This window comes from Neovison vison, chromosome 8 (assembly GCF_020171115.1).
Source record: "Neovison vison isolate M4711 chromosome 8, ASM_NN_V1, whole genome shotgun sequence".
Lineage (NCBI taxonomy): Eukaryota > Metazoa > Chordata > Mammalia > Carnivora > Mustelidae > Neogale > Neogale vison.
Genome location: NC_058098.1, coordinates 846,343 through 867,700, shown reverse-complemented (window position 1 = coordinate 867,700; position 21,358 = coordinate 846,343). Strand labels below are relative to the sequence as shown.

Here is a 21,358-nt window from a genome sequence, read left to right as displayed (position 1 = left end):
CTCACCTGCTCTCCAGATCACTCTTCAGACCCCAACTTGACATTTATCTTCTGGAGGCTTCCCTGACAACCCAAGGACAGGCGTCAAGGCCCAGTGTTCCCAGGGCACAGGCCCTTTCATCATTTCCCCTACCTTCCCACCTGGGTCTTTCACTGCCACGAGGGCTAGGGACTGGCCAAGCGAGGCAGACCCTTGCCATCTGTCCCAGGCTGCTCAAAGCCCACCTTTCTCTCCAGGCAGGTCCTGCCCTCCAGGCCAGGTGGGGCCTCCCCCCTCCCCATCCTGGTGTCCCCTAGGCGGCATTCCTCTATGGCCAGTAAAACCGTGGACGCAGCTAAGAGCAGAAGCAGCTCTGCACCAGGAGTCCCCAGATGGCCGGGCCCCGACTCCTGGCTCTCAGGGGCGGAGACAGACATGGACAGGACACTGTTCAGGGTCCCAGCGAGCAGCTTGGGCACAGCCCTCCAGCTGTGGCCTCCTCACCTGCTGCGCTGACCACGTCCCTCTCGGACCACAACCCGGTGCCCTTGCCCACTCTTGACCTCTTGCTGCAGGTGCTTAGTCGCCCGCCGCTCTCCAGCTGCCCTCAAACACCCCCACCCCCAAGCCCCCAGGTACAGGCTCAGCTGCTCTGCCCCACAAGCTCCCCTACCCATCCCTGCCGGCGAGACCACAGACTTCCGGCCCCCCTGCCCCGGGGCGCTGAACAGTTCACAGCCCTGGCTCCTCCTGCATCCTGGTCCGCTCCAGGAAGACCTCCCAGCCAAGCACCCACCCACACTGCCCCCCTTCTTCCTCTGGCATTCCTGCAGCAGCAGCCGCCTCGGCTCACTCTCTGACACTCTGTGGTCCCTGGAAGCGGCTCGTCCCCCAGCTGGCCCAGTGGCCCTCGGTGGCAAGGGACCATGTCACCAACCTCTGTTCCCTTGAAGGTCACTGATGGCCAGAGCCCCAGGGGCTGAGTTCCAGTTTCCAGTGACATTAGGGCTTCAGGGGGAGGGGAGGGAAGAGCCCCTCGAGAAGGCACAGACCGACGCCGTGTGGTGACGGGATTCCGGAGCCTGCGCCACGCATCAGTCCAGGGGAGAGGGGAGATGTGCAAAGGGTGCCATTCGGCCAGCGGTAAGGGAGGAACCACAGGCACTGTCCCCCTGGCCTTGGTGGGACCGTCGCAGGACTCAGGCATGAAGCGCAGGACCTCATCCTCCCAGGGTGGCAGGAGAACCGCACCTGCACCACGCCCAGACAGGAGGCAGGGAGCGGTCAGCCCGCCCACACCGCATCCTCGAAACCCACGGTGGGGCCGCAGAGGACAGCCGTCCCTGGGGACACCACTCAGACGACGGCTCCCGCGAGCCGGGGCTCAGTGCCAGCCAGCTAGGGCGCGCCTGCAGTTCACCGCCCTCCGCCCGCAGGAAGGGCTCTGTGGTGCTGCCAGCTGCCCGGGAAGCAGCAGCCTTTTGCATGCCCAGGTGAAAAGGAAGGGGGCATGCTCCTGGCATCAGCCCTCCGGCAGACCAGCCCTGGGACCCCTGGCACCTATCTCTGCCAGCAGGTGCCCCCCTCTCTCCGTGCCGGTCCCCAGGCTAAACCCGCAACCACTTCCAGAGGCCAACCAGGCAGGGCTTCCCTGGCCAGAGATGCACTCCCAGTGCACGGGACCTGGGACAGCCATCGCCCGCTGCCCGTGACCTCCTACATCTGCAGAGGCCGCCGCCGCCGAGGGACCAGCCACGCAAGGAGCACTGCAAGGGTTGGAAGGCACCCTAGGGCCTCCCCATCAGGCCTGCAAGGTTGTGCGTGTGGGGTGTCCTCTTCCAGAGCAGGGGGGTGGGGAGGGGCCAGTGGAGTGCCCACCTCGAGGCTTTGTCCCGACACAGCATAAGAACCTGGCCCCAAAAGCTTCCTCCACTCCCCAGAGTGGTGCAGGACACTGTCGCGCTAATGACCAAACTAGGGTCAGACGGAGCCCAAGTGAGTCACAGCGGCCACACTCAGAGCCTGACGAGCTGTGGTCAAAGCCACACTGGAGTGCGTGGCTGCCAGACCCCCTGCGGACCTCAAACAGTGCCCCAAATGTGCGCACACGCACACCCTGCACACCCACACACGGACCACACCTGCACACACCGCGCATACACGCACCCACATACGTGCATACACACCTGCAGCCCTGCACCTCTGCATATACACATACAACACACCTGCACACCCACATCCACATATAGACCCACACACACACGCACACTCACAGGAAGCACAGGATCAAGGGAGCGGGGCGAAACAGAGCAAATCCGGGCAAAGGCCGTGCACCATCCTTGCTCCTGCGACTCTTCTGTAAACTGGTCGTTACTCCAAATAAAAAGTCTGAAAACAAGAAACGCAGCCCCAGCTCCTCCGCCCACACTCAGCGGGCCGGGCCTGCAGCGCGGGAGCCTGCCACTAGGCAGGAAAGCCCTCTCCCAGGGGCATGGCCCGTGGGTGTTTGCGTCCACCTTGCATGGGACACCACAGCTCCAGGGCACCCTGTCCGTCATGTCCGCCTCCAGCTGACAGCCCAGTCTTGGACAGCCCAAGTCTGCCTGGAGGCCTCAGAGCTGGCAGGAAGGGGACGAGGAGCTGCGGGCACCGCACCAGGGGCCCTCGGCACGTGCCACCGTGAGCCTTGAGCTCCATCCAGCTGTTGGCAGAGGTTGGTCACTCTGACTCCGGGCAGACTGTACTCTTGCAGGGGGCCACAAACCGCCGGGCGATCCAGAGTGTGGCCTCGCAAGGCCTCGAGAACTTGCTCTGAGACGTCCCTCGTGCCCTGAGCTGCCAGCAGGCCGGGGCACCTCGCAGGTCACTCCCAGAGCTGCCCTCCAGGAAGGCCACTTCGCAGAGCACAGCCCAAGCCTGTTACTGGCTCTTCTCGTGCAAGGGCAGGTGGTGCATGCGGGAGGAGACCTCATCTGTGTGCAGGGCTGACCGCCCCCCCGGCCCCCGCCCCGGTCCAGGGAGCACTGAAGCCTGTGCCTGGCGGCCAGGGAAGGAGGAATCCAAACAGTCACTTCCCAGTGAGCGGCCACTACTGTCACACCTTCACCCAGACTCTCTTCCAGGGCTTGGGCCGGGGGAGGCTTTCCAGTAAACAAAGATGGACTCTGAGACAGGCCACTGGGTGTTCCCAACTGAAAAAACAATCCCCCTCTCATCCACAGGATTCAAGTAAAAATGTCATGGAGGACAGCTGTTCGAGTACCTTTTCTAACACATTGGTTTGGGGAAAAAACCCGAACACGCCGATCTTAACTGCAAGCTGAGCGCCAGGTGGTGGGGCACAGAGAACAGGCAGGGAGAGCCCGGGGAGGGGGGGACGAAGTTCATCTGCGCAACCGCCGTGCAGGCCCCAGGACCTTGCCAATGCCCACCGCGCTCGCCGACACGGGCCCAACAAGGACCCCCCTCCCTGACCACAACCAGGAAACAAAGCTAGTGACCTGCTGCCTCGATCTCAGGCCCGGAGGCACCAGGCAGCACAGGACCCCAGCTGGAGGAGCCCCCAGCGGGCAGGTCTGGCCGGCGCTCTCCCGGACTCCCTCTCATCAGCTAAAGGCCCAGACAAAAGAGCCACCTGTGGGTGTGCCTTTGGGTAAAAGCTAGAGCTGACCAATCGGCCTTAGGGGGCAAATGCTCCCGCCACACAGCCCTTTAGAAGCAAAACCTGTCCTGCTTAGAACTGCATGCGTCCCTATAACCCTCCCCTGCCACGATGTGGTTTCCTCTCTCCAGGGCCAGCGTGGGAGGCAGCCCCTGACTTCTGCTCCCAGGGCCCAGCCTGGCCAGCAGGGTTTGGAGGGAGCCTCCCGACTAGGTGACATGTAAGGAACTGATCTCAGTAGACAAACAGGAGTGGCCATCCCAGCCTCTGCTCCTTGGGGATGAACATCTGGCCCGTGACAGCCCTGGACCCAGGGCTTCGCCCCCAACTGAAGGCGGGGACACTACTTAGCCGGTCAGCTCGGCTAGGGACCGCCTAACCTTTCAGGGAGCCGGACCGTCAAGCCCACGGAAGAAAACAGCCCCCAAGGTCTGATGTGCACTTTCCAAGACAAAGTCCGAGAAGTCCTTCTGAGCAAACAGAGCTGCACTGCTACGGGCAGAACGCTCACCAGCTGGGCAGCGTGAAACCTCCGGCTCAACCGGCCAGGGAGCCAGGCTGGGCGTCCTGTGCTCACCCGCCACGCCCTCACACAGACGACCGTGTCCCCGCGGGGCACACCCGTGAGAGCACACGAGGAAGTGTTTCGCGGTGCTGCTCAAGTCCCGTGTCCTTATTTCTATCTCAAACTTCAAAACTCTTGAGGTTTGTACACCTGTAAATTTTACCACAACAATAAAACAAATTAAGAATTAGACTTCCTTTTTTAAAAAAAGAGAAGATTTTATTTGAAAGAGACAGAGACAGAGATAGCGAGAGAGAGCGTGAGTGGGGTGGAGAGGGGAAGCAGATTCTCCGCCGAGCGGGGAGACCGACGTGAGGCCTGATCCCAGGCCCCGGAACCCGACCTGAGCCGAAGGCAGACGTCCGCTCAGGCAGACCGACGGGCCACCCAGGCAGCCCAAGCGTTTGAGTTCCCGACGCGTGAGCTGACTCGGGAGCGCGCTGGGGTCCGCGCGGGCGAGTGGGGCTTGGAAGGAGGTCGGTGCTGGCGTCCAGCGGACAAGGACGCTCACACCTCCCGCAACTCGGCTCGTGCCTGGAGAGGCTCGCAGTGCGCCGAGGGGCTACCAGCTCTGAGAACTGGACCTTCAAGAGGCTCCCGGCTGGCTCGGCCCACGGGGCACGCAACAAGGAATCTCTGGGTCCTGAGTTCAAGCCCCATGTTGGGCCAGAGAAAATCGAAAAAAAAGAAAGAAAGAAAAAGGAAGAAGAAACAGAGAAAGACGTTCCTCTGAACTCCCCCACAGAGCACAGCGCAGGGTGAGGGAGGTCAGGATGGTGTTCGCTTTCCGGAGACGCCGGGCTCCCTGCCGCAGACGAGAACCAGCGTCGCCCACGCGACCGAGCAAGACCTCGCCCATCGGGCGGGGGGAAGAACGACAGGACAGCAGACTTGCTAAATAGGTATTGTTTATTAAGGCTTGTATTCTCCAGAGGAAAGTTACCCGACGTCCGTGACTCCGTGCGGCCGGCAACAGCTCGGGGCGCCGGTTCTCAATACAAGTCTAAACAATACGGCTTACGCTTTGACCGAGAGGGTCCTTTGGAGTAAATAGGTTCCAGAAGGTATCTGCTCTCCAACAGTCGGATCCCCTACGGCGGGCGGGCGCAGACTGTGCCAGAACCACGGGCGTGAGCACCATTTTCGTGCTCCGGGTCAGACTCCGGGCGGCAGCGAGCTCTTCAGGGTCCCTCATTACACAACACAGAACAGCAAATTCAATTCCTCAAAGGATTTTTTGTTTGCTTTTTTAAAACCCCACCACAGCACCGGCTATGCCAGCAGCTCCTACGTGTGAAGCTCGGCCTCGTGGGCAAACTCAGGAGGGCACCGGGATCCGCAGGTGCAGAGCGGGGGGCTGGGGCGGCCACACGCAGCTGAGCCCGCAGACCGCTGAGCCCGACCCTCCGCCAGCCGCCCCCTCCCCCACCGTCTGCCCCGCAGGGCCGAGGAGCCAGGAGGGGCCTGACACTCCGGCCGACACAGCATGCTCACCGAATCTGAAGAACTCAAATCTATCTTTCTAAGTAGAAAAATCAAGTGGACAGACTAGCATTTCAGACAGACAATGGGTAATAAAAATGGCAAACCGGCCGGATGAAGTTGATTCCAGCGTTTTTGGAAAGTATTTTAACAGAACGCAGGAAAATGACAAAACAAGCCACGGTTTCTCGTGTTTGCTGGAAAGTAAGAAAAGGTGACAAAGAGGTTATAAAGACGTTAAATGACAGTGACTCTTCGGAGCAAGAACGTGACTTCTGCCGAACGACAACAGGACCTTTGGGACGTTCTGCCGTGAAGGACGCTTGTGTTTCACGCCAGGTCTGACCGGTAAGCGGGAAACACACTCCTCTACTAGTGAGCTCTGTGGTACTGTAACACACAGGAAAACACGAATGAACGCAGATCCATCGGGGCAAAAATCAAAGACAAAGGCCGTGAAGAAGCGACAGGCCGGGCCCTGCACAAGACGACAGCACCAAGCACGTGTTCCCTTCAACTTTTCCGGTCAAGTGTCAGAACACAGAAGCTGGCTCATCCTTACTGTTTGTTTCGATTCTGTCGTTCCTGCGGAAAGAACAAGAGTTTAACAAACTGCGCGAACTGGCCACAGACACTCCCTCAGAAACGAGGTCCCAGGCTGCCCGGCCGCGGACTGGTGCACCCCGCTGGCACCGGCCAGGCCACGGCAGCAGGGGGCACTGGGCCTCTGAGCGCCACCCACCCACGGCGTCCGCCTGCGGGAGGCGAGGCCCCTCTGGCCAGGCGCCTCCCACCAGGCACAGACCCACCCGGCCCCACGTCGGCCTGTCCGGCGTCCCACCGATAGGGTCCGAAGCCCCGTCGGCCCCTCCTCACGACGCTGCACGTAAAATCAGCCTGAGACACGGAGCCACGGGGCTGAGCAGTGGCGCGCTGGCCGCAGTTCAAACCTCTCTCGAGCTCACTGGGGGACAGCTCGAAGCCGCAGGCAGGACCCCACGGACCAACTTAAGACTTCCTCTTCCCAAAACCCCCTCGCTAATGTACCTTTAGGACCCTCCGAGCGGGTGACGGACAGAAAGTCACCCCTAACCTCACACAACATCCGGAACCCAGTGAGCTTCGGGAAAAGACCCGAGGCGCCACAGGACCTAAGATAAACCAGGCCACCCACGGCCACTGCCAGAAACCCACTAAGGGTCTTCAGCTTACTACCAATGACTCTGCCGTATCCCTGTCAAGTCAGCAGTTCAGTTGTTTCATCTTATGCCCGAAGAGTTAAAACGGATTCTCACGAACTGGAACTTCCACACCGAGGAAGGAGGGACCACTCCCGTTCACGTCTTACCAACCATGAGCTGTCACGGCCAGTGCGGCTTCTGAGACTGCAGACGGCACTGGGAGTCCCGTCATCCACGCCCCGTCACGGGGTTTCAGCTAAAACAGGCCGCAAACCCGTCTACTCTCAACGGACATTTAATTAAAAAAACGATGTTCTAACACCAGAAAAGCGTAGCAAATCTTGGGACGAACTCTCTCTGACAAAGCAGCTTTACAAAGTGTGTTACGCTGTCCTCACTTTCCCCATTTGGGAGCCAGGTCACGGGCCTCTGAGCCCTGTGCGCCCACAGCACCAGAGACCCTCCAGCGGCCTCCACCAGCCCCAGCTCAGGACGCTCCCGGTCCCGGGGCGGGAGACAGAGCCGACGTCCCGGCCGCCGCGAGGCCTGCACCCTGCGCTCCCGGCGCGAACTCGCTGCACTGCGGACCTCCCCAGCCCCGGCCCCTCCTTACCACCTGGACGCCGAGCTCAAGACTAAGACACGGGGTTTTCGAGGGAGAAGGAAGCAACAGCCTCCGGAGCAGCCCTTCCGGCCCACGGAGGGCAGGGTCTGCAGCCCCCGCGGCTGGCCTACCCCGTGCCAAACACCGCTCCTAAGTGTCCCCGACAGAGGTGTGCCCTGTGGTCCCAACCACGACGTCCTCTCAGACCGGGGAGGTCACACGGTGACACCCACATCCCCGTCTCCGCTGGTGACCAGGCCTGGGAGGCCCAGGTGAGGCCCACTCTCCCGTGACTGCGCGGCCCCTGCCCCAGGCCACTGGGGAGCGGCGGGCGGGGACCCCGACTTGGAGCCCGGGGAAGCCAGACCCACCTTGCGCACCACCTCCTCTTCCTCCTGGCGCTTCTCGTAGTGCGAAAAGTCGTCAAAGATGGAGGTCGTGTGCTTGTAGGAAGCGATGATTTTCAGCACTTGCTTTGCTTTCTCTAAGGGCACCTCCTGGGTGTCGCGGGAGTTGGTGACCGGCTTGTTGTCGTTGTTCTCCAGCCTGATGTGCCGGAGCTGGTTATTGGGCACGTCCTTGACAAAAATCCACTTCACGTCAAACTTGCCCTTCCACTTGTCCTGAGCCCAGACCCCCGCGCTCGCGCCGTAGTCCACGGGCGACTTCATCTCCGCCAGCCCGCAGAAGTGCCCGCTGCCGTTGACGCTGAAGAGCAGGTAGACGGGCGCCCGGCTGCCGGCGGCGCGGAAGGCCCCGTCCAGGCGCCTGTTGCCGTGCTCGGTGCTGCACCAGATAGAGTACTTGATGGAGCGGTGCACGTCGTCCTCGGAGTAGCTCTTGATGACGAACACGCGCCCGCTTTTGAGGTTCCAGTCGAACTCCTTCGGGTTGTAGCTGTGCGCGGCTTTTAGCTGCTCGAGCACGGGGTGCGACTCGGCGCCGGGGGCAGCGCTAGGCTGCGCGGCTCCAGCAGCGCCGCCGTCGCCAGCCCCTCCGCTCTGCCCAAACGCCGCGCTTCTGTTGCGCGGGGCGACCCAGCGGGTTTGGGGCGGCAGCGGGGGGTTCGGATGCTGCGGCTGGGCCGATGGGGGAGGCTGGGCGGCAAGAGGCTGCGCAGCCGGCTGGAGCTGGGGGGCGGGCTGGGGGACGGGCTGGGGGGCCGGAGCCTTGGGCGCGGGCCCCTTGCTGTCCCACGTGCCAATGTCCATGTTGTGCTTTATCGGCGGAGGGGGCAGGGCGGCCCCGATCACAGGTCCGCTTTTCGCTTTCATTTTCGGCTGTGGTTTTGCCGGCTTGCTGGCGATGGCAGCCCACGAGGTCGGCTTCGAAACGGGCATATTTACATTTGTGCCACCGTTGCCAGAAAGGACACCAGTCACCGCCATGCTGCTAACGACCGACCCGACAGTCTTGACGGCAGAGGCGGTGACGTCCCCGATCTTCAGGCCCACCATGCCCTGCTCCAGGCTGTTCATTCCAGGGGCCTTGCTGAGAGTGTCGCCGTGAAAGCCTGTCTGCCCGTCCACAATCGTGCCGCCCAGAGAGCTCGGCGGGTAAGTGTAGCTGCTCCCGTATGCGGGGCTCTGCGCCTGCTGGCCCTGTGACCCACTTGTCCCCCAAGCTGAGAAAGCAGGATTTTCAGGGAAAAAATTAAACCTGTGCTGATAGATGTTGTTCCCCAGGCCCCCGGGCTGCCCGAAAACAGCATCGTGCATGAAGTGATGGTCTCCGTTACTGAGCTGTCCGTAGGTGGTGAGGTACGGGATGGGAGGGTCTCCTCCAGTAGACCAGGGCGCCTCACTGAGCGAGTAAGGGAACCCGATGGACGGTGGGTAAAAGCTGGACAGGTAAGGGTCCGCCATGGACGGGTAACTGTTACTCTGGGGAAACAAGCACAGGAAACGTTAGATCGCTCTCGAGACACACCCCGGTGGGGACCGCCTGCGTGGGGACCGCGGACTCCGGAGCACTGTCACTTCCGACAGGGAACAAAGCCAGGACAGAGAGGCCTGGTGGCCACCTGCAACGTTCTGGGTCCAGGCGACGTGACCAGGCTCAGCCACTCTACCATGGCTGTCTGCGGCCCACTCAGGAACCCCCCCTCTCCCCTCAAGGAGTGGACGGTTTAAACCTCCCAGAGAGAGGCACAAACCCATCCGACCGGCAGTGACACGGACCCGCACGCCAGCAGCACAGCAGGTGAAAATGGCTTCCGACGGGCAACGAGAGGTTCGAGCCACAGGACAAGCTGGGGCGCGCAGGGAGACTTGCCCCACCACCTGGTCGCAAGCCCTCGGACCGCCCACCGCACCCGAGCAGACCCCACCCGCGTGCAACACCCGTCCCCTCCCAGCCCCTCTTCTGAGTCCGGAGGGGTCTCACCATCTCACAGCCCCACCCTGTCCTGGCCGGCACCTTGGGCTCTCAGAGTGGCTCTGGCAGCTCCTTCGCCAACTCCGTGTCCTGCCTGCTCTCTGAGCTGGAGAGCCCCTTGTCTCGGGCTCCGACCCAGCTGGAGTCCTGGACACAGGAAACACCCGTGCGGCAGCCGAACCACCCCCCGACGCAGCAGGGACTCCTCTCGGAGTCTCCGAAGCCGGCCCAAGGCACAGATTTACACCCGGGGTCCGCAGTTCTGACACCGCGCCTCCTTGGGGAGATTCACTGGTGGTCTGGCCAGAACTGGACCTCCCAGGCCAGGCCACTGTTGGTGACTTAAATGGTTTCCTGAAGAGTGTTCAGGGTGGGGGGGGGAGCTTCCTGCCCAGGGCAGCTGACCTAAGAGTGGAAAGGCTGTAAAGGAAAATCAGAGTAGGGGGCAGCAGCACACTTCCTAGTCTGTGACACCATCTTCTGACGGGTCCCCATCCTCCCCCCTTCCTTCCATCCCAAATACCAGAAGGTTCTACACGGAGATCACTGGCCAAAGACCTCCTCCTCCAACCCCACAGCAATCTTCAAGGGCGCAGACCTGCCGGCCCGGCTGGCACAAGGTGTCTGCTGCCACTCCGGTCCCAGGGACCCACCGAGGAGGGAGCTAGGCTCAGGCAGCCGGGGGGGGGGGTGCTGGAGTACCAGACAAGCGAGCCCCTCTGCCTCCCTGCAGTGGCAATGTGGAGTGACTCAGCAGACCCCCCAGAGAACCCCATGGAGAACAGGCTGGGCCCCCAGCAGTCACGGCGCAACACGTGACGGAGGTGACCCAGGCCCCTGGCTGCCAGCGAACCTGACGTTCCACTCGCTTACGAAGGTGACCTGAGATGTGACCCCCTACTGACGGGGCCTCACCCCAGACCATCCAGATGCAGCCCAGAACACCTGCTCCCGACAGACGTGCTGCCACTCGGCCGCGGCTCAGCCTGGCTCGCTGACACCAAGCACCGGGCCCCGGGGCTGCAGGTGCGGCGCACTCCAGGCTTCCCCTCGGCACGCCGGCCACGCAGCACATCTCTGGAAGCACAGGATAAAACCACCTCCCCGACCGAGGTTCTCACACACGAGACCTCTCATCACAGCCTTTGGTAGAATACACGACCTCAAAAAGGAGCCTGACACGTCTTCAGGGCAAAATTAGGCAACAGAAGGAAGGACAGTGCCAAGTGCTGGGCACTTCGGGTGCCTCCTTGAGGCCCCGTCCAAAATAATAAACAAGATGGGCCGCCCAGAAGTCAGTGACTGTTAGCCCTATGTCACTTCCGCTAAAAAACCATATAAGAAAATCACCTATTCTAAAATTCAAACTTTTTCACACGATAAGAGAACCACACTTAAAAAAAAAAAAAAAGAAAGAAAGAAAGAAAGAAACTCATTCTAAATGACCAAAACTGAAGTTTAAGTAAATTCTGTAAACAGGGAAGGATCAAAGGGACACCGGCACAGGGCATGCAGCTGAGGCCCAGCAGGTGCACGTGGCAGAGGCCCTATGGATGCCAGTCCGGCTGCGTGTGCCCCTGCACCAGAGGACCGTGGCTGCAGGCCCTCGCCTGGTGGGGTTGTGTGCGTGGGCACGGTTGGGCACAGAGGACGCCAGCCTCTGTCTCAGCTCAAGACACATGGTTTTGAGCAAGGAGACAACAAGAAGTACACGAAGATCCCCATGGGCTCTGCCAGTCGCACTCCGTGATGTCCCCACTGACTGGCTGGCATCACTGGAGGCCACGGCACACAAGACCACACGCTCCTCACCGGTCCCTCCCGTCACCCGAGCCTACCACAGAGCAAGCCAGTGGCACGAACCACGGGGCTCATGGGCTCGTCCCGTGACGTGGGCCGCCGACAGGGCGTCGGAGTAGCCTGGCTTTGTGCGACTGGGTGAAACCCCCCAAACCGTTTTCAAGACAAGTTTGTCTTCTACAAACCGAACACCTCTCCAGACCGGACAGATGCGCCAGGCAAAGTACCGAAGAGGCACCGAGTTAACCATGAGATGACTTGAGGGCCGGTTCACCCAGGTCCACGGAGAGATGCGGACGGCGCAGGACACCCTGACCCTGAAGCACCCCCGCCAGCACTCAGGGGGCCCGCTCCGAGTGCAGAGCAGGCCTCCTGCGCAGGGCGGCCGGCCGGCACGGCCTCCCAGAAGAGCGCTCCAGGACGAGCAAAAGCAGCACCGAGGGACCAGCACTGAGGCTCCGAACAGCAGCGTTTACACATCGCCCCCAGAGAGCGGGCACGTCCTCAGACGCTGACGGCACAACTGAGTCACTGAAAAAAACTACAAAAGTTTACCACTGTTCCTTTGTCCCTGTCCCACGTGACCAGACCAACAATGTGCTGACGACAGAGTAGAACCTGAGCACAGTCCCAGCTGCCCCTAACTCCCACAGCGCTGCCTGGCCCCTCGCCTAGAATTCCCACCCAGAACCCCTCCAGAACCCTACCCAGAGCCCCCTCCTCCACAATCCCACCAGAGCCCTTCCCCCAAAGCCCGCCCCCACAATGCCCACCCAGAGCCCCTCCGCTCCCCAGCGCTCTCCCTCCCTCTCCCTAGAAATGACTAGTGCATGCTCCACGGCACACAAGGGGACCCCGCGCTGTTCCATCTATGCAGGAGGGTCCTGGGGGCAATCAGGAAGGAATAAAAGCGCAGCAGAAACAATGTCCCGAGACCTTCCTCTGGGAAAAACCACCCGCCCCAGGGACGGCTTCTGTTCAGGCATTCCAAGTCAAACCACCTTACCGGCCTGCTCTGAACCACGCCCTACCACCCCATGTCTTACCACCTCAACACAAACACAGAAAGGGCCTCCAACTTGCTACTGCAAACATCTGGGTTTAAGTAAAACACAAAGTGCTGGGAGCTGCCAGCGCTACCCACGGCCTTCACCGTGGTGGCCAGGCACGGGTGCACAGAAGAGCCCCTCACAGAGCGGCACCCTTTACCCGGGTGCAGCCGGGCGCACGTCGACACCTCGCTGAAGACCACAGCGCGGGGTACCGCGCCCGGCCACCCAAGCTTCTTCTCTCCCTCGCTCGGCAGCACACGCTCCCCCGATCCAAGACCTGGCCGAGCAGCACGCGGGAGCTACCCTCGGCAGGGATCTTCACCAGCGGAGTCCCGGACGGGACGTGGCTCAATTCCCAGCGGCTCATCTGCAAGGAGGCCATACTGCATGGTGCCCCCCCCACCCCCCCGAAGACAGGAATGACAAACGAGCACAAAAGGAGCCCTTGCCATGTGCGGGGAGAGAGACACCCCACCCCTCAGTGGTGCTCAGTCAAGAAGAGATTTACTCCACAGCGATGTGCTGGTTAACCCCGCACCCTCACAGCCAGGACACACAGCGGCCATCTCGAGGCGGTTCACGGCAGCGCGTGCCTACGACGGTCTTCGCACTGGCTTCCCCAGGGCGAAACAGCTGAACCCACTTCCAACGAAGCCTCCTCCCGAACAACATGAAAGCTCCTGCCTTATACAAACCTCTCAAGTGTCTCTGAAACAACCCCACTGCCTTTCTCTGGTTAAAACGGAACACGCTACTGCCATGGTATTCAAATCGCACCCAAAAAAGTAAGGCACCAAAATAAAACAAGTTCATTTAACTGCTTGCCGTCACCTCCAGCAATACGTCACTGAGGCCAGGGCAGGCCTCCTCTGTAGCACCTGGTCCTGCCCAGAGGAGGGGCGGATTCTTGGGGGAGGTGGGGCGGCTCTATAAGGGTCTCCCGAGGGCCTTTGCTACTGATCTGCTCAATGCAACCAAGACATCAGTGCAGAGAAGTTCTAAGAAGTTCTAAGACACTTTAGACACGAGCAGACGAGGAAAAAAAGAGACAGAATAACCTTATTCCTCTGCAAGAAGAGGCAAGGCTTGGTTTTATTCTAAAGCAAACCCAGTATGTTTAAAAAGTGGTAGACATCATGCTTCAACCTACACTCCAACTAGCCCGGTGGCTTTAACCAGGGCAAGCTGGCCCCCAGGAGACATGCTGAGACATTTTTGGTTGTCCCGCAGGTGTGTGGGTATAGGGCCGTCGGTTACTAAAGGCATCGTGGGGCTGAAGGCCAGGAAGGCTGCTAAACATCCTGCAACACACACACCGCGCCCCAAAGATGTTTCAGTCCAAAGCATCCGGAGTGCCGCGGGTCTAAGAAATCGGCAGCTGTGACCTCCCGGGGCCAACACAGCTACGGACAGCAGCTCCACGCAGCCCCATCGACCTGCCCCACGATCCTATGAGCAGTCACCACAGCCAGCGCCACAGAGAAGGTACCTGAGGCACAGGCAAGGCACCTAAGGAAGTGTCACTGAGTCAGTGGTGACGATTCGAACCCAAAGCCAAAGTCTGGCTCCACAGCTTGGTTCTTGGATGCTCTCCTACACCCCAGTTCTAAGGCCCAGAGCTAGACTGGCTCACGAGAAAGTTCCGGAGAACTACGCACACACACCCCCATCGAAAGCAGCGTGTCCCGGCGCCACTGACGCGGAGGCCCACAGAAGGCCCCCGGCGCACAGCCCCCATGGGACACGGCCCCCCGCCGGAGAGCCCCACAGCCCCGCCGCTCTCGTGCCCCACGTTTAGCTCCAGGCTATGGTCCAAGCAAGGCGTCAGCAGGGTCTAGTACCTCATGTTGTGCTTCTCCGTTGTCAGGGTAACGAAGTCGGAAACGTAACACTAAAGGTATGTTACAGAACTCAATAAAAACTAAAACAGAAATGTTATTTAAAAAAAAAACTCACCTGATTTGACTGTCCAGAAAGGTAGGGCTCAAAGTCATTGTCATGGACCGTATCCTTCTGATGCAAAGAACCATTTTGTACTAGAACGAGAAGTTGAAAAATATTATCTCTGAATTTTAGAAAAGGACTTTGAAGCACAGAGATCAAACGTAGTAACGTCTACGCCCATCAATTCCTAGAAGTTGCTCCCACTGAAAAGGACCAGGACCGGTATCCCCCGACGTCTACACAACTGATTACAACGATGGTGCAGAACTTCAGCCGTTTCCATGTTTTCCATCAAGACTTAACCGAAGTCGGAAGAAGGTGACAAGACAGAGGAGCAGACACAAGACCCGCGAGAACTCCTAACTGGTTCTGCTAAAGACGGTCTGGTCTGCAAAGACCACGGGGGCCAAAGACAGGTCACCGCTTCCAAAGGCCCCCTGCGTGTGCAGGACCGAGACCGCGGAGCCCGGGAGGACTCCGGTCGCGGCTCCCCGCGCACTTCCCGCGCGGCAACGCTCAGCGCAACAAGCAAAGCAACGGGCCTCTCCGCACCTTAAAGCACGAGGGGCCCGCATTTGGTTACACCCGAGGAACACACCCTGGGTGGGCGCCGCCGCCCCCGCAGACACGAAGGCTCACTTACGGGTTCTCGCAGCGCGCCGGGGGCTTATCCGAAGCCACAACGTCACAGCGCGAGCGGACACAGAGAGCCAGGCCCGTGGCCGCCGGGTGCCCAGCTGGCCGAGGGTTGACCGGGGCGCCCCAGAGCCGCGGCGCGCCCGCAGCCCGGCCGCCCGCCCTCCGCCTCCTTCCCTGCGCGCACTCCGACCCACCCCCCTGCAGGGGGAGGCGCGAGGGGGTCGCCCTAACCACCCGCTCACCGGCTCCTCCTTGAAAAGCCCCGTCGACCCTCCCCAGACGCGACGACCCGATTCCATCTCCCGGAAGCACACGGAGAAAAGTTTCCGGGTCCAGATGCCCTTCCCGGACCTCTCCTCCCCCCGCACGGTCCGCGGCCTCCCGGGCCCGCCCGCCCCGCCGCCGCAGCACCGGCCCCGCCCGCGCCGGCCCGCCGTACCTTTATTATCTTGTCCTTTTGTTCTCTGCGGCGCCGCGGGCCGGCGCGGGCGGGACCGGGGGAGAGGGAAACACCGAGTTACTCACGGGCGCCCGTCCGGCGTGCGGCGCGCTCCGGCCCCAACGGGCGCGCGCTCCCCCGGCCCCGCGCCCCGGCCCCCGGCCCCGGCCCCGCGCCCCGGCCCCGGCCCCGCTACCTGGGGGTCCACGCTGGTGGCCGACATGCTTCATGAACAGCCCGGCGCGGCGCGGGGCCCGGGCGCCCGCCGGCTCGGGCCTCCCCGCGAGGCCGGGCCTGTCACCCGCGCTCTCGCGGCCCCGGGCCCGCCGCCTCCTCCCCGGGCGCCGGCCGGGCGGCGGCGGCGGCGACTGGCGGGCGCGCGGGCCGCTCGCGGGGCGCGGCGCAGGGCAACGAGCCCGGACGGGACGCACTGACGAGGCGCCGACTCCAATGGCGGCGGCGGCGACGGCGGGGACGAGGCTGCGCGACGTCAGCGCGCGCAGGGCAGGCCGGGAGCGCCGACGGGCCGCCGCGCGCCGCGCCTGCGCGCCATCGCCGGGCGGGATGGATCTCGCGCCCGGGTCCTGGTATCGCGCGGCGGGGGCGGGGCGAGCCCGCGGAGTCAAGTGGGCGACGTCCTGCCCGGCCACCCGGGGCAGAGCTGGAAGCGGCGGGGAGTTGGCGGCCGGCCTCGTCGGGCGTGCACCTGCCGGGCCCAGCGCCTGCAGCCTCTGCCCCTGGCGCCCTGTGCGTATCCCCGAGGTCTGAAGAAGCAGAGCCGGCGAGTCGGACCACGACCACCTACCTAAAGCCGCTCACGGCAGGGCGGACCCGACGGACCACCCTCCGGCCCGGCCCAGACGCCCCGCAGACCTGCCTCAGAGGGACACCCTGAGTGCCGCTCTGCAGCCGCTGGGGCTGCACCTCCCCGCTTCCCAAGTTTCGTCTGTGTCCTTGCCTTCTGCAACCGCTGTTCCGGGGGACCCTGGCTTGGGCCTCCTCGAGGGTCCTGCTTTTCAGCGCTCTCTTGGGTCTCCGCGGTTCATCGCCGGTTTGCATTTTAGAGTCTTGACCCCGATTTAACCACGGGGAGGAAAAGAGGGTTCAGCCCCACACTGGGCCCTAGTCCAGGAGGGACAAGGGGCCTTTGGTCTCCGTTTGGAGACGGACAGCCCTGAAGGAGTTCAGTTCTATTCCTCACTCACCCCACCCCTCAGCGTAGGCCCCCAGCCTGGACCCGCCTCCCAGCTCCAGAGCCCCTGTGGCCACTCCCCACCCTGGCTTCCAAACGGCTCTTTTCCTTCCAGCCCTCCCTCCTGCGCACTCCTGTAACCTTCACAGACCCCAGGCTCTGCGGAAGGAGAGAGGCCTAGAATGCTCAGGGAAGGGAGCCAGGCACGTGGGCATCAGAGGATCATCCCCAAGGGGGACACCAGCAGGCAGGTTAGGCCCTAAGCAGGGGAGATGGGGACTGCTAGGGTCATCGTGGGATCCCAAGACAGGCTCAGAAGCTGCACCAGCGCCGGAGACACAGGATCAGCGGGGTACCAGGCAACATCTCTGGCGGCTTCAGGGGGAGGTAGAGATGGTGCCGGCAGGTGGGTGGGCCATGGGGGAGTCCGCTGCGCCCCATTGCTCGTCACTGGGTCTCCCTGGGCCCTGCCCGACCTGAGGATGGAAAAGGCAGGCTGCTCACAAGGGCGAGAGGAAGATGCGATTGTTGCCCTGCAGATGGCTCGGCATCCCGCAGGACCTGGCTGCGCTCGGGCCACGGGCAGCTCGTGGTAAGGTGAAACATTATCTTGGTTCTTGAAGGCACAGGCGGGAGACGCGTGCAGTCCCTCTCCCTAGCCCTCCACCCTGACGGCACACGTGCACGTGGGTCTGTCGATTTGCTCCCCGCACACAGCTCTGCATCTCACGGAAGCTGTCAGGGACCGCCCACCGCTCCCCGCATCCCTCCCAAGGGCATCCCTGGGCTGGTCAGACTCAGGCTGTGTCGGATGCAGCAGGTGGCTCCCAAAAGAGGCTGCGCAGATTCATCCAAGCTGGGGGACGGGGCCTAAGGGCTGTGGCCCCGAGTGCCCGAGACCACCTGGCTGGAGGCCCCTCTCCCCTGGGTGTTGGCCATAGATCACCCAACAACTGGCCTTGGGGGGCCTGCAAACAAGGACACCTGTCCACCCAGTGGGTAATGAAAGCGCCCACACCAGTGTCTCGCTCTCTGTCTCTCCTCAGCTAAACTCCAAGTATATTCCTGAGCAGGGGTCTCCTGGAAACCCCCGTCTCTGCGGAGCTTTCTGTAGAGCTGTTTCATCCCCAAAAGACTTGCTCATGTTCTCCAGACATGTGCCCCCCACCCCGGAAGTAACCTTCTGTTACCTCCTGTGAGTCTAGCGTTTTACAGTTTCGAAACCTCTTTTTAATTACTTCATTGGGGGACGCCTGGGTGGCTCAGTTGGTTAAGCGGCTGCCTTCGGCTCAGGTCATGATCCCAGGGTCCTGGAATCGAGTCCCACATCGGGCTCCTTGCTTGGCGGGGAGCCTGCTTCTCCCTCTGCCTCTGCCTGCCATTCTGTCTACCTGTGCTTGCTCTCTCTCCCTCTCTCTCTCTGACAAATAAATAAAATCTTTAAAAAAAAATAATTACTTCATTGGCTCATTCATTCCATGAACGTTAATTGAACACCTGCTTATGTGGGGTGCTGGGAGTTAGGCAGCAGTCTCCACCCTGAGGAGCTGGCAAGGGGACTGAAGATCTTTGACGCAGCCTGGAGAGCCGCTCTGCTTGTGGCACTGAGCACCTGCTGTGTACGGGGACCAGGCGCAGGGGCAGGATCATCCAGATGCTGCCCTGTGACCCAGAAGGGAGACAAATGGGGACAAACAGGTCACCTTCGATTAGAGCTGAGACAGCCAGAAGGCACCACTGGTCTGGTCTCAGGAGGACCTCTGGGGCCCCGTCCAGAATGGGGGCTCTGGGGCAGCAGCTCGTTGGCTAGGACTTGGAACCGGGACACAAGGGAGCTGCAGCTGCCCGTGCCAGGCCAGGGCTGGGACCCACTGCTGTGTGCAGTGCAGGTAGACAGCCGGGCACATGGGGGTGCACAATGACAGTCAGCAGACCACGGAGGCACCAGCAGCTCTGGGGGCCTGGAGCAGCTGAGCCCCCAGAAGTTAGAGAGCTCACCAGGGCTCCACCGGGAATCCATGGCCAGCTGGCGGGCGTTAACCAGCTTCTGGCACCAGGCGGCCTGTCCTGTCCTCCGAGGGCATCCTCGGCTCCAACCCCTCTGCGTGACTTCCCCGAAGGGCCCAGCCGCACCCCTCCCCTGCCTCTGCTGGTCAGCAACGTTCCCTGCTTTTCCAGGAGCTGAGCTTTTAGAATCTTAACTCCACTTTGCCAGCAGCATTCTGCTTCCTCGGTCCGAAGACAATGCCAGGTGGGTCCTCAGATGTCTCAGAGCTGCGGGGGGGGGGGGGGGGGGGGGGGGGGGACGGATATGATACAGATGCCCCCTGCTGGTGGTCGAGGAGACTGCGGGAGTGGGGGTGCTCTTTGCTGTTGTCCCAAGTCAGGTGACCTTAACCTTGGCAATGAAATGCGGTAAGCTGTGGCCAAGCACCCTGCCCTGCTCAGTCTGGGGGAGTGGGATGCGGGGGACCTCACTTCACCTGGCAGCCGGGGGCAGCTCTCAGCCCAGGAGGGCCCAGCACAGCTGGCTCTGGGCACGGTGAGAGCCCAGGCTCGCTCAGACAGCAGGAAGAGGCATTCTCTTCCCTCTGCCGTCTCCCAGGGCCTGTCCTGGCATTTATTATTTGCTGCTTAAGGTCATGCTGCTTAAGGTCGTGCTCGGAGGGGAAACACAGGCCTTCACAGGCTCCCCAAGCCCACACTTGTGACTCGGAACCCCTGCAGACCCCTGCTGGGGGCAGGGGCAGTATCAGTCACCTGGCAGAGGACAGTGGAGGGGGCAGCTGAGAATCCGTCCCAGGGGAAGGGGATCAGGGACACCCCCAAGCCTCCAGCACATGCCACATCATCCCACGGGATGTCACTTTACAAAACACAAGTTCAAAGACAAAAGTATTAAGAACATCGAGATGGTGCTTGCCAAGCCAGCCCCGCTGAGCGCAGTGGGACGCCCTGAGGGCAGGCCTGGGTCACAGGTCCACAGGTCCTCCGGCACCATGAAGACTCACAAAGAGAGGGGACCACAGAAGCCAGTGGCCAGAAAACTGGGGGTGGGGGCCGGACCGGGTGCCTGGTGGGGCAGAAATGAAGAGCAGGGCGCGTCCTGCTTTTCTTCCGGGGAGACCCCCCCCCCGGTGTCCATGGTTCGGACCTGGGCGCCTCACCTGGCCCTGTCGGAGCCCCAGCCCAAGACAGCGTCTGGGTCTGGAGATGAGAAGCTTCCTCTGGTGCTCAGCTAGGCCCGCAGGAACTGTCAGTGGTCGCGATGGCCTGGAAGTAGTGGGACGCCGAGGGCAGGGCCCAGAGTGGGAGAAGCAGGCCTGTCCAAACAAGCCGCACGCAGTCCGGCTCCGGGCTTTTGGTCACAAGAACCGAGAGGTTTCACTTCCACTGAAGGCTTGAGTTTCTGTCCCCTGCGCCCAGGAGTCTTGACTGCAACAATGACACACGGCGTGCAGCCCCCGGGGCCAGACCTCAGCTCGCCAAGGGGGGTCTGTGGCGCTCAGGTAACCATCACCAGCCAAACGCTGCGCAGCCAGCCCCTCTTGGCCGGCTCCAAGGCCCCACCACAGTCCCCTCACCACACTTCCCCTCGGCCTGGGATGCTCTTCCCACTCTCTGATAGGCACGCTCCGCTCCCTGTTCGCGTCCTCTCCCAGGCCTGCCCGGGGCTCCTGGGTGGTCTGGCCCTCCCTCCTGTGGCTCTCCTGAACCTCACGCTCACTCTGGGGGACCTTGGGGCTCCGCCAAGTCATGACCTATCTGCAGGAGCTACGCTTGACCTGACTGTGAGGGGCCTGCCCCAAGCAATGCTGCCTTGTGAGCCTGAAAACCCAAAGTGAGGGAGAGAGAGAAAGAAAGACGTTTTGCACCCCTATAACCCGCTCAGCCCTTGAGCTCTGCCTGCATGGGGTTGCGGAATTTGGGGCTTATGTACCGGTGCAGCCTGTCAGCTCTTTCCCGGGAGCCCCCTCCCAAAGGTGGGTTGAGCTCCCTGATCCAGCCCTCCCTGAAGCTGAACCTAATTGCCCGGGTTCCTAGGCTGGGATCTGGGCCCGGGCATGGGATTCTTCAAGGTTCGAGATGATGCCCAGGTGGTTGCAGACAGCAGAGCTAGCCCGAGGACATGTGGCCAGTGGACATCTCCGGCTTTGCGGGCAGTGGGACAACATGGCCGCTGTCCGTCACCCCTCTTTCCCCTTCAAGCCGTGCCTCAGTCCATCCCCCATCCTCCTGGCTCAGCTTTGAGGGGCAGCTGGGCTCGGGGGAGAGGCGGGCAGGAGCCCAGCTCGGCCGCACTGAACCGTCTTCACTGAGAGGTCAGTTGTCCTGCCCAGGCCTGGGCCCAGACGTGCCAGGAAACAGTCTGATTCAGTGAGCCTGAGGTCATTTGGGCTGGGCCACCCAGGCAGCCCCAAAGCTGTGGGTTGGGTAGGGTCCC

General features: G+C 61.9%; 1 protein-coding gene across 1 annotated transcript; it reads right to left on the bottom strand.

The window, feature by feature from the left end:
* Window positions 1–5,096: 5,096 nt before the first annotated feature.
* YTHDF1 (YTH N6-methyladenosine RNA binding protein 1) lies at window positions 5,097–16,033 on the bottom strand. The gene is made up of 5 exons (XM_044262692.1): window positions 15,919–16,033; window positions 15,723–15,747; window positions 14,657–14,736; window positions 7,844–9,355; window positions 5,097–6,272 (listed from the first exon to the last, which is right to left on the bottom strand). The coding sequence occupies exons 1-5, from the start codon at window positions 15,943–15,945 to the stop codon at window positions 6,246–6,248; spliced, it is 1,671 nt and encodes a 556-aa protein (XP_044118627.1). The 5' UTR covers window positions 15,946–16,033; the 3' UTR covers window positions 5,097–6,245.
* Window positions 16,034–21,358: the final 5,325 nt, after the last annotated feature.